General features: G+C 34.9%; 1 protein-coding gene and 1 non-coding gene across 2 annotated transcripts; one reads left to right on the plus strand and one right to left on the minus strand.

Annotated features, from left to right (window-relative positions):
- The first annotated feature begins 1,902 nt into the window (after positions 1-1,902).
- On the plus strand, positions 1,903-1,977 carry Trnaa-ggc (transfer RNA alanine (anticodon GGC)). The gene has a single exon. It is a non-coding gene; the product is annotated as a tRNA-Ala (tRNA).
- A 3,115-nt stretch (positions 1,978-5,092) lies between these two features.
- Positions 5,093-8,784, minus strand: LOC146170398 (NACHT, LRR and PYD domains-containing protein 3-like). The gene is made up of 5 exons (XM_083388688.1): positions 7,944-8,784; positions 6,537-6,637; positions 6,258-6,413; positions 5,340-5,531; positions 5,093-5,281 (listed from the first exon to the last, which is right to left on the minus strand). Exons 1-5 carry the CDS (start codon positions 8,782-8,784, stop codon positions 5,093-5,095), a joined length of 1,479 nt encoding a protein of 492 aa, XP_083244814.1.
- Positions 8,785-13,664: the final 4,880 nt, after the last annotated feature.

Genomic DNA, 13,664 nt, shown 5'->3' on the forward strand with positions numbered 1-13,664 from the left:
AAGATCGAGTGATTTGATCTGTGGGTGAGATGAAACTTTGGATTTAATAAACATTTTAAACAATCACCAGCGCCCACTGGTGGCGGTCATCCCCTATAACAAATAAAGCAAGTAATTGTTGAAAATGTCGCGCCCATTGTTGGACACCCACGACTCACCCATCGTGGTGCTTTTGGGTGGCGATATAGAGGCAATTGTTGCAGTATTTTTAATTTTTTTATGTTTTTTAACTTAACCTGTTTTTTGTTAGAGTTTTTCTCTTCTACTTTAACTTGAATATGCCAGCGGTTTACCAGGATCCATGAGGCGAATATTCAAATTACTGTAGCGACCAAACGCATTGGAAACACTTTCCAAAGTATTTTACTACACAACTTAACCCTTAACCTTGAGGATGCGTAGAATTGTAGCAAAAAATTCCATTCTACTAAGACCAGTGAAATATTATTATATATTGAAATCTGCACCGATCTAATGTGTGCTTTACAAGTAAACTCGTATCATGTTGGTTGACGAACGGCAGGGAAGTGACACAAGACACTTCAATAAATTAAATAGGACACAATATGGCGACTAACTAATGTTTAAGAAGAAAACTTTAACCATGTTTAAGAAAGAACAAGCAAATCAAGTTGTGTGACTGCTAACATGTTGTCTTAAAATTTGAATAGAAGATTAGAGCTGCCAATAAATTATAGTAACATTATTGACTCACTGGTTTATGAAGTAGAGCAATGGCGTAAGCAAGTTCTTGTATATCACCACTTTGCATTTTTGATGAACGCAGATTTATTTGATCAAAATGTTGCAAGCAAAGAGACAGGATTGCCACAACATCAGATCTTGGTAGATTTGATTCCAACACAACAAATTCATTAAAGTTGAAAGTCCTTGACTGAAAGCAATATTAAAATGTTACACTTACACTTGTACCTCTACAAATATGTTTGACAGAGTTTGTAACCTGGACGTAAATATTTTGCTTCACTATTCCAAATAATAAACGAGAATTACTTGATGCCAGATAAAATGTCATAAAATACACCTCTAGAAATATGCTTGACAAGATTTGTACATAAATATAGGACATAAATAACATAAATATACAGCCTCGCTATTACAAACAGCAACGAGAATTACTTGATGCCAGACAAAACAAAAAGGCGATTTCAGGGGTAAGTATGTGGGTGACGTGCTTAGCCAGGTGTAGCGCGCTATAGCGAGTATTTATTTGATCCATTTCAGACACAACATTAAACATTGCGTTTAAATTGTATTTTAATTCTGAATTGTAAACTGCCAGGTCAAAGGACTGCGATCATTTTGTTTACAAAGTTTTACGCTGTTGCGCCAACAGATTTTTCACTTATTTTGCTTTAACAACAAATTATGTTTTACAAAAGCAAAATAATACTTTGAATTCGGACACAACCAGCGGCAAACAGTCAAAGAACGACCAGCGCCTTTGATGTTTCAAAATGTAGGCAACACACTCCACGATTAACACGAAATGAAAAACACATCACATTTTATGGCAATGCTATCTACGTAACGTGTAGCGCCACGCAATGCAACGTTTATTAAGTAAAAAAGAAAAACCTTAGACTTTCCTTTTCAACCAATATATGTTCCTGGGGTTGCAGACCCACCGAAAAGGAGCCTGGAGTTTTGGGCGAGGAAACGCATTGACCACAAAGATTCGCGTAAAGCGTTTTACAATAGCTTGTTTATATCGTAAATGTATGTAAAACATTCCATAACCTTGTTAAGTAGTTTATTATGTTTGCAAAAAAATTGATATTAATAGAGACAATAATGCACAGAAGGGAACAAGTCGAGAAACAACCATACGCCAATGCTTGCTCAATCTGTTAGTACCAGCAACCTCAAAGAAGGTTCTGAGCCTGCATAGCTCAGTTGGTAGAGCGACGGTCCCGGCTTGACCGGAGGTCGTGAGTTCGAACCTCACTGCAGGCTAGTTGTTTTTCTAGTCTGCTCTGCTTGCATCATAGATAAACAGATTCGGTGAGTCTGCGATGGCTTTCGGTGTACTAATTATACGTAAGCCGTAGTCGTTGGTCAAAAATCAGCTTCGAAGGGCTATATCTCAGATATTAACACACATATGTGTAAATGTTTCATTATTCCAAAAAGTTAAGGTTTTATTTAGACCAGTTGTTCTCAACCTTTTTGTTCTCGCGACCCTTTCGAGTTTTCGAAAACTTTCGCGACCCCCCAATTATAGTGTGTGATACATAAACCTGAGTAAATACAAAACACATTTTAAAATTTGCAAAATTCGAATAATAAAAAATCTAGACAAGGATTGCATCGAAATTTGGCAAAATGTGCTATGCACGTTGCATAACAAGCAGGGTTGTCAGATGATGGGTTAAGTATTAGGACACTGGTGTGAAATTCAGATATTTTAGGTCAAATAATATTAAGCATGTACCTTGTGCGAGACTAAAAAGAATCAATGGAGGTAACTTTTCTTGGTGAGCAGCCAAAATTCCTTACAAAGTTACAAAAAAAACGGTTAGTCGTTAACGGTAGTCCAATAACAAAGCTTTTTGTAAATTCTATTTCTTTTTGCTAAAACGACAACACCAAAATGTTATTACCGGAATTCTATTAATGCTTTAAAAAAGGCTATGTAAAAGTTATGATACCGCTGACAAGTAGAAATACTAATTGCCTGTAATCTATTGTCAACCTGCACAAATTTTATTGTAAGTAGGCCTAAATTTAAATTTGGTACTAAAGTGTCCTATACTTCACCTGACGCTTTTATGCTGCACAGAAAAATTGTGCGAAACATGATTTTCGTTTGTAAAGTTGGTATAAACAATTTTGGAGGCCTCTTGATCCCGTGGATTTACTTCATCCCACAATGTTTCAAATAAATTCGGCCAAATAGAACAGAAAGCTTACTGTCCTAATGATTTAAAAACCGCCGGACACAGCAGTTAAAATTAAGACAATTTATCGTTTTTGGCCCGAATTTTGTAATGGTGACGTCATAAACGCGACAGGTTCACTGCAGCAAAAGCCACACAAAGACAAATGTTAGACTGGCGTTGCTTTTGTGCATTCTATACTGCTAAACTTTTAGTTCATATTGCTTGTTTCTTATAAAGTTTTTTTTTATTAAACACTACACGGCGACCCCCCAGACAACCCCTCGCGAACCCCTTGGGGTTCGCGACCTCCAGGTTGAGAACCACTGATTTAGACGAATACTAGAGATCAACCGATATAATTCGTTCTCGCCAATACCGATCACGGATTTTGAACGCTTTTGTCAGTCGATACTTGATACCGCTACCGATTTTATGGAATACAGTTAAACATAGAAAAAAAAAATAAATAAATAACATTTCATTAATTTACATATATTTATTTAAGTTTCATTTGCTTATTAATGTGGCATGATGCTAGACAAAAAAAAGGAAATTGGTTAATTTTTAGGAAAAAATTTCTATATCAAACTTTTTTAGTAAATAAATATATATATGGGTCGATCTCTAATTAAAACCATGGTAATAAAGATTATCCTGCTAAAAATAGTGGCTTTGTAGATCTTATTGTATGTCCTGCGGAATTGTTTTATTCTGTTTAACCACGTAAATTCAGGTGGATTTTGGAATTTATTGCGCTTTATGTTACCTTAGATTTGTTCACAACCAGTTTTTCCATTAGATCAGTTTCATGATTTCCAATCACGACATCACCATGCTTGGATATTTTTCCTTCATGGATCACATATGAAGTCAAGACAAGCTGTTTAATGTTGCACTTGGACAAAGCGTCTATTCCTGACTTGCCGATAATGTTCCCAGTAAGATCAAGCGTAGAAAGCTGAAACGTTACAAATCAGATAGCAGGTATTCATTAAAAATGAATAATATTTATTTGGAAAAATTATTCTAAAGTGTAGAGAAGAGAAATAAAACAAAATGCTGTCAATAAAATTTCAAAAAAAGACAGAATTCTTATAAAGCGACAAGTTGCAACACATACACAACAGCGATAACAAATCATGCGATTACAGACTCGCAGCAACGTAGTGATAAAACAAGCTCGGTGGTGCAAAAGTCTTAGATTATATGTCATAATATGTCTTACATGATATGCTATTATCTTGATGAAGGCGTCTTGTATAAGACGTCAAAACTTCGATTATTTATAATAAAATTGCTGGATGAGCAACACTCGGTTTTACATTATGCCTGGCAGCCATAGCTTATTTTATTAACTCACTGGTTTAAGAAGTAGAGCAAGGGCGTAAGCAAGTTCTTGTAATTCATCACTTTGTATTTTTGATGAACTGAGATTTACTTGATCAAAATGTTGCAAGCAAAGAGACAGGATTGCCACAACATCAGATCTTGGTAGATTTGGTTCCAACACAACAAATTCATTAATGCTGAAAGTCCTTGACTAAAAACAATGGCAGTGTGTTATAATATAGATTTAACAAGCATATTTGTAGAGTTACCTTAGATTTGTTCACAACCAGTTTTTCCATCAGATCAGTTTCATGATTTCCAATCACGACATCACCATGCTTGGATATTTTGCCTTCATGGATCACATATGAAGTCAAGACAAGCTGATCAATGTTGCACTTGGACAAAGCGTCTATTCCTGACTTGCCGATAATGTTCCCAGTAAGATCAAGTGTAGAAAGCTGAAATGTTACAAATGAGATAGCAGGGATTCATTAAAAATAAATAATATTTATTTGGAAAAATTATTATAAAGTGTAGAGAAGATAAATAAAACAATTTAAAATGCTGTCAATAAAATTTCAAAAAAAAGACAGAATTCTTATAAAGCGACAAGTTGCAACACATACACAACAGCGATAACAAATCATGCGATTACCGACTCGCAGCAACGTAGTGATAAAACAAGCTCGGTGGTGTAAAAGTCTTAGATTATATGTCATAATATGTCTTACATGATATGCTATTATACTGATGAAGGCGCCTTGTATAAGACGTCAAAACTTCGATTATTTATAATAAAATTGCTGGATGTGCAACACTCGGTTTTACATTATGCCTGGCAGCAATAGCTTATTTTATTAACTCACTGGTTTAAGAAGTAGTGCAATGGCGTAAGCAAGTTCTTGTAATTCATCACTTTGTATTTTTGATGAACCGAGATTTACTTGATCAAAATGTTGCAAGCCAAGAGACAGGATTGCCACAACATCAGATCTTGGTAGTTTTCGTCTCAACACAAGAAATTTATTAAAGTTGAAAGTCCTTGACTAAAAACAATGGCAGTGTGTTATAATACACATTTAACAAGCATATTTGTAGAGTTACCTTAGATTTGTTCACAACCAGTTTTTCCATCAGATCAGTTTCATGATTCCCAATCACGACATCGCCATGCTTGGATATTTTGCCTTCATGGATCACATATGAAGTCAAGACAAGCTGATCAATGTTGCACTTGGACAAAGCGTCTATTCCTGACTTGCCGATAATGTTTTCAGTAAGATCAAGTGTACAAAGCTGAAACAATATAAAGCAGTGACACTTCATTTTCATGTCAATATGTAATATTTTATTGGTAAAGAATTCATAATGCTCATGGTAAATAGAATAGTCTAAAACAAAATTAAAACTAAAATAAATGTCAGACCCGTTTATTTGATAATTGCCCAGCAATGGACTTGGCACCCTTTGTAGTTATTCCACAGCCAGATAATTTAAGACTTTCAATATGTGGCAAAATATTAGCAACAGCTAGAGCACCTCCATCACCAATTTTATTATTGGAAAGATCAAGTGTTGAAATCTGTAAATAAAGACAATGTCTGCAATATTTCAATATTGTTCAATAATTTTAGGTAACAAAAATGAAAAAATATTGTTAAAAGTAATAAAAAGTGTTCAATAAAAACAATAGACATTTATACATATATTTTTTAGCATTGAACCTTAGTATGTAATAACTTTGTAGCAATGGACTTGGCACCCTTTGTAGTTATTCCACAGCCAGATAATTTAAGACTTTTAATATTTGGCAAAACATCAATAACTATTAAAGCACCTTCATCACCAATATCATTATTGGAAAGATCAAGTGTTGAAATCTGTAAATAAAGATAATGTCTGCAATATTTCAACATTGTTCAATAATTTTAGGTAACAAAAATGAAAATATATTGTTAAAAGTAATAAAAAGTGTTCAATAAAAACAATAAACATTTATACATATATTTTTTAGCATTGAACCTTAGTATGTAATAACTTTGTAGCAATGGACTTGGCACCCTTTGTAGTTATTCCACAGCCAGATAATTTAAGACTTTTAATATTTGGCAAAACATCAATAACTATTAAAGCACCTTCATCACCAATATCATTATTGGAAAGATCAAGTGTTGAAATCTGTAATTTAAATTCAGTATTAATAGAAATTATTATAAGAGCAAAAGCCAATTAGGAAAAATATAGTTAAAATTTACTGCAATATACATGAATAGTATAAAGTGACACTGGATACAATTCAACCTTGGTACTTTCCAGTCGAAGTGATTCCATGAAAAAAAACAACCCTTTTCCTTGAAAGTGATTTATTCCCAAGTCCATGAAATCACTTTCCAATTCAGGTTCTAATGGAAATAACACCAAGATTAAAACTAATTAAATGTAAATGATATTTACAATCATGCAGTTTAACTCTGATGTGTTAAAATTTAAAATATAATTCCAAACTTAAAAAAGTCTAAATACAATAAATTAAAAATGGTTGGTGATATATAAAAGATAACTAATATGGGTAAACAGCAAGAATAACTTACAATAAATATTCTACAAGAAAATACTAATTCAGCAGGAAACTTGGTAAAACAGATTTCATCTTTATAAACTCTAGTGGTTTTAATTTATGATGTCATTATGACAATCATAATAATGGTTTAAGTTAGTTTAAATATTGTTGAAAATCATAACAAAACTTTGGATGTAGCCAAGTGCCTATCGCTGTTGTAAAACATTTATAATGCTTGCATTAAATGTGATCTCATTTATGAGTTGGTTTTCTGGCGACCAATTACTTGCTGATTGTGATAAACTTTGCCTTATTGTTACTAAGTATTAATCAAATGCAATTGGGCAAGCGACCAGCATATTTTGCCACGCGCAAATAACTCACTTAAATGCATTAAGTTTCCAAACCAACACCCATCGTACATATTAGACTCTATCGAAGTATGCTAAAGGTTACTCAAGGTCAACCACAGCATAACTTTTAATAATAGCAAAACAATAGTTGCAGTTGTAATGTTTACATCTGAATATTACCGACTGATAAATATACAACGTTTGTGACCAAGTTCAACAACAACACAACAATGTTTTAGAAAACACTTAAAGTAAGTAAACATTTGTATAGAGTTCATTTTGCAGCATGCCACAAAATAAGTGGAATTGTAATACATAACTCCACAAAATATAATTAGAATGCATTACAATTCCCACAATATGTTTCAGACACCATTGTTTCAAATTTTAGTGATTGGGTTATTTACATTTTGTTAATCTAAATGTTAGGAAACGGTTTTGCCATTCGTTGCTGTTTTGTGACACAAGGATATCTTATAAATAACCTCTCAGCTAAATGAAATTAAAAAAATAAATAAAACTATACCAGGATTTGATATTTTTATTAATTATATTTAAAAACCTACTATTCTAGAATATCCAGTTATTCTTTTGTACCTTTTTGCTGATTAATACAACAGTAAGTAAAACACATTATAACTTTAAAGTGCTGTTGTAAACGTGTGTCTGTGAAAAACCCAATAAGGATTGTTGTTAGCTTACAATAATGGTGGCTAATCTAACAATAATGACATGGGTTACGTAAATAAATGCAAATTAAACAGAGATAAATTCTACAAATTGTGGAATAATTACCTTTATTTCTGCTTATATCAAGGGATACAGCTTTGATTGAGAGCAGATAGACAAGACTGGGGACATCAGATGGTAAGACGCGCCCTTGAAACTTGATTTGACTCGGCAAGTACTCAGCAATCTTTTTATCGAGCTCTGGATCTCTGAGCTCGTTCAACCAGCCACTGATGGTTATAAGCTTTTTTGTGTCATTTGAACTAGTTTTCTGCATAAATTGAACTGCAAACTCAACTAATTTGGATCTTTTGGCCTCACATATCTGATGGTTGGGCTCACAACTGCATGCGGTGAGAAATGAACTAACTGTTGAGTTCAGTGCAATGTTAAAATATCCGAACATGAATCTTGACACAACTTCCCATCGACTTTCAGGTAATCTAGGAAGAATGTTATTAAATTCATCCAGAGTGGAATAAAACACCAAGTGAAGAGCTGAGAAGTTTTCTTGCAATAACAAATGTGTAAAGCTTGTTCGCTTGAAACCTTCCAGTATTTTTAAGCTAACTTTATATCTGGAATCAACATAGTGCATGAGAAAGGCATCTGCATCACTTTGATCCATGCCTACATCACAAAAGTCCTTGGCTGTAAATACAAGATCTCCTTTTTTAAATCCATTCCATGCCAAAAGAGCAATTTTGCTTAAGTGAGCATGTTTTTCCCTGATGTGTTCACTTTGGCAGAAATACTCCAGAACTTTAAAAAAAATATATGTGAGGGATTCTATTTCCAGCTCTTTACCTTCTGCAAAATGTATGTTTATGACATACATAATGATTATGCAGAGAGCAGGAACGTGACACAAAACAGAAATGTCTCTCTTTCTTTCCAAATAAGCCATTACTAATGTGAACCAAAAGCTAGCCAACACACTAGCTAAACCAAGAAATTTCAAAGGCAAAAAAAACATATTTAACCTCATTTTTTTAGAAAAAAAATTTTACCACAACAATAAGAATGATCTATATTTACAAAATAAAAATTAAAAAATTAAAAATTAAAAAAAATATTAATATTCAAAATTAATATTCGCAATAATTTTTAATAAAAATTAATTTACGCAACTAGAGACCAACAAAATCGCATAGCGCTTGATAATACCTTTCCAACGATGCCACACATGACTCGGTAAAAGTTGAGGCCATACGCTTTTATCGTCGGTAACCGATCCTAAAATTCATAAGCGATCGCGGTAATTTTTAAACGCCCGTCACTTGCCCAATTCAAAGTGCAAGTGAACGAAATTTTATCAAGACATTTCTACAAGCCTTATAATGCCATAGAAAGAAAAAAAAAGTAAAAAATTTTAATGTTGAAAATATTTCAAATTTAGCATTTGTTATGCGTAATATCGAGTTTTTTCATCCCACCAACATCCGACCAAAAAAGACCCAAAAATCAATTTACGCAACTAGAGACCAACAAAATCGCATAGCGCTTGATAATACCTTTCCAACGATGCCACACATGACTCGGTAAAAGTTGAGGCCATACGCTTTTATCGTCGATAACCGATCATAAAATTCATAAGCGATCGCGGTAATTTTTAAACGCCCGTCACTTGCCCAATTTAAAGTGCAAGTGAACGAAATTTTATCAAGACATTTCTACAAGCCTTATAATGCCATAGAAAGAAAAAAAAGTAAAAAATTTTAATGTTGAAAATATTTCAAATTTAGCATTTGTTATGCGTAATATCGAGTTTTTTCATCCCACCAACATCCGACCAAAAAAGACCCAAAAATCAATTTACGCAACTAGAGACCAACAAAATCGCATAGCGCTCGATAATACCTTTCCAACGATGCCACACATGACTCGGTAAAAGTTGAGGCCATACGCTTTTATCGTCGATAACCGATCCTAAAATTCATAAGCGATCGCGGTAATTTTTAAACGCCCGTCACTTGCCCAATTCAAAGTGCAAGTGAACGAAATTTTATCAAGACATTTCTACAAGCCTTATAATGCCATAGAAAGAAAAAAAAGAAAAAAATTTTAATGTTGAAAATATTTCAAATTTAGCATTTGTTATGCGTAATATCGAGTTTTTTCATCCCACCAACATCCGACCAAAAAAGACCCAAAAATCAATTTACGCAACTAGAGACCAACAAAATCGCATAGCGCTTGATAATACCTTTCCGACGATGCCACACATGACTCGGTAAAAGTTGAGGCCATACGCTTTTATCGTCGATAACCGATCCTAAAATTCATAAGCGATCGCGGTAATTTTTAAACGCCCGTCACTCGCCCAATTCGAAGTGCAAGTGAACGAAATTTTATCAAGACATTTCTACAAGCCTTATAATGCCATAGAAAGAAAAAAAAGTAAAAAATTTTAATGTTGAAAATATTTCAAATTTAGCATTTGTTATGCGTAATATCGAGTTTTTTCATCCCACCAACATCCGACCAAAAAAGACCCAAAAATCAATTTACGCAACTAGAGACCAACAAAATCGCATAGCGCTTGATAATACCTTTCCAACGATGCCACACATGACTCGGTAAAAGTTGAGGCCATACGCTTTTATCGTCGATAACCGATCCTAAAATTCATAAGCGATCGCGGTAATTTTTAAACGCCCGTCACTCGCCCAATTCGAAGTGCAAGTGAACGAAATTTTATCAAGACATTTCTACAAGCCTTATAATGCCATAGAAAGAAAAAAAAGTAAAAAATTTTAATGTTGAAAATATTTCAAATTTAGCATTTGTTATGCGTAATATCGAGTTTTTTCATCCCACCAACATCCGACCAAAAAAGACCCAAAAATCAATTTACGCAACTAGAGACCAACAAAATCGCATAGCGCTTGATAATACCTTTCCAACGATGCCACACATGATTCGGTAAAAGTTGAGGCCATACGCTTTTATCGTCGATAACCGATCCTAAAATTCATAAGCGATCGCGGTAATTTTTAAACGCCCGTCACTTGCCTATTGTTCCAAATGATTTCTATAATCCCATATAGTTTTAAGAAAAAATGCCTTTGTTCTAACAACGTCCTCGCATTCATTGTCATTCTTCACGCTTTTAAAAGTCTTTGCGCCAGACTATTGTTCTCGCGCTAACGGGCTGTTATCTTTTCGCACCTACTTTTCGATCTAAACTTGCGAAGGAAAGAAGCTTCTTTAAGGGTGATGCTATCATATAAATTCTCGCTGTTCTGTTCAAGCTTTTTAGTATAAAGAAAATAATCAAAAGTTATTTATAAAACGACGTCGCACAAGGCAGTAATTCTACAAGGGTAAGTGTATTTTAGTTATATGCCTATCCGTTATTTTACCTCAGAAACAATGCATTTTAACTATAAGCGATTGCAAATTATTATTTGAACTTGATTTTCTTACTGAAGATAGTTTCCACAAATGTAAAAGATACATTATACTTATTGCCAAATGATAACAGTAATAAGCAAACATACTTTTAAATTTGGGTTATTTGTGTTAGGTCAAATGTTTTTAATATGAATTAAAATATTAAAATTGTTGTTCACCAAGAATTTAATTTTTACATCTTTTAACATTGATTACAAAACCATAATTCTTCATTATTTTCAATTGCTTGTTTTGGAATGTTTGTTTCTACACATTCTTTATGGAACCATTCTTTACATTTACTGCACTCTATTAAAAATAAAGATGTGTTATCTCCTAGTCTGCAATTACAATATATACTCGTCTGTATTGTTAAAGGCTTTCGTTGTAAGCCTTGCCTCTTCTTATCGGTAAAAAGTGGCGCAACAACCCGATTCAAAATCATTTTCTCAATTTCTCGGCGCAAAGTTACCTCATTAAACTTTACGCGATCTGGTTTGACTTCTAACAACAACGCAACTGCAAAAGCTATTGCTAAAGGACCACAATTGGAATTGCCCTTCTGCTTGCACACCTTGGGGAATTCAAACTCGATGTTTTTGTGTTTTTTTAAGTAGACCAGTTTTGACAGCTTAAACAAATCTTTTGACCTGTATTGACTATAACAACTGTCGTAAATCTGTATTGCATTTTCCTTAGTTGAAAAAATGTTAGAGGCTGTAACCCAATGATTGGAATGGGCATTTAATATTTGAATAAATTTTCCGGATGGTGAGTGAATTGATGGTGAGTTAAACGGAGTTTCAAAAGCATGAACGCTTTGTAAACCACCAATTTGGGGAAACTGTGTTGTCATAATGTTTAATACAGAATCAATATGTCTGTCACTAAGCCAGGTGTCCTTTGACAATAATTCCGTATAATCATTTTGATCCAAATTAAAACTGGGTTGATATTTTACACCACAACAACGGCGTCCCCAGCAACTAACAGGCAAATGGGAATTACAATCGTGGTCCTTAATCGTTTTGTTGTTCGGTACTTTTCCGCGCTTTTTCGGACTGGAGCTTCTCAAGTCCTTTGAAGGAGCTTGAAGATATTTTCCAACCGTCCTATCTGGCCCTGTGGTTTTAGGTTTTTTTGCCCAGCTTTCCTCCTCCTGTGGCTGGACGACTGCCCTCTTACGCCTCGATTTTTGCGCCAACCTAATGTTATCTCTAAATTCACGAACCAATGCATTGTTCTGGTCGTCGTATATTTTGGCGAACTCGGCAACGTTGCAAAACCGCTTTCCGAAGCACCGCGTTCGCTTTAATTCCTGCTGACTCTTTTCCATTACGCCTTGCGTCCTGTTGTCTCTAGATAAATTTTGCTCTTCACTTTTAGATACCTTATCGAAAAAATCTGACGCGCGTTTGTATGTCTCGTCCTTTCCGTGCCGACCCAAATCCCCTAGCAACAGTCCTGACCAAAGAGCAATTTTCGGCAAGCAATTGCTCGTAAATTTTACCAAAAACTCAGGACAATAAAATTCATTTTGTTCACATGCCCTTCGCATTTTGACTGCCTGCTTTGCTCTCCTAATAGTGTTATCAAAATACCTAACAAATGGATTTGTTGACATGGTGGCGATTTCCTCAAGTCCAAATTCGCTCTTTTCTAAATCGCTTTCAGAAATAACAAAAAAACCAAATTCCAGCATCGACGAAACAGGGGTGCTCCCTCTAAATGCCTTCGGAAAGATCTGCAAATACGAAAATTATCATCAAATATTTGCAAAAAAGATAGGTAAAATATATTTGCTTCACTTACCACAGGCGAAACAGCACTTTGTGTGGTGCGCACGACATCTACCTCCATGGTCGTCTTGTGACACACCTGAAATAGGGATATTTAAGTTTATAATGTACTATAATCGCTTTCACACACAAAACGTAAAAAATAAAATTGTGTTAAAAACCACATATACAAGCAAATACTCTCACCTCCGTTGTGGGAAGTGCTGGGAAGTTGCTGAGGGTCCGCATCAGGGGAATCGGGGCCTCCGTTGTGGGAAGAGTCGGAAAGTTGCTGAGGGCCCGCATCAGGGGGTTCGGGACAGCTCTCTTCTCCTCCTCGGCCAAGATCCTGGTGACTCTCTCTTCAATCTGTAAAAAATAAACACGGAGAGCACTCAAGGAAATATGGAGTTTGTCGGACCACTTCCCATTTGCGAAGGGGACGTCCAGGCCGAGGAACTCCGCCCCTTCTTCCTCGACGCCGATCCTCATCGCGCTGTTCAGCTGCTGCACCATGCAGCCCTGGGGCGTCAACTGGGGCAGCACTCCGGTGTGGAAGATCTAAGTGCAACAAATTACAATGATTAGTTGTATATGAAAAACTGTCTACACA

Source organism: Ascidiella aspersa, chromosome 1, assembly GCF_963924565.1.
Source record: "Ascidiella aspersa chromosome 1, kaAscAspe10.2, whole genome shotgun sequence".
Taxonomy (NCBI): Eukaryota; Metazoa; Chordata; class Ascidiacea; order Phlebobranchia; family Ascidiidae; genus Ascidiella; species Ascidiella aspersa.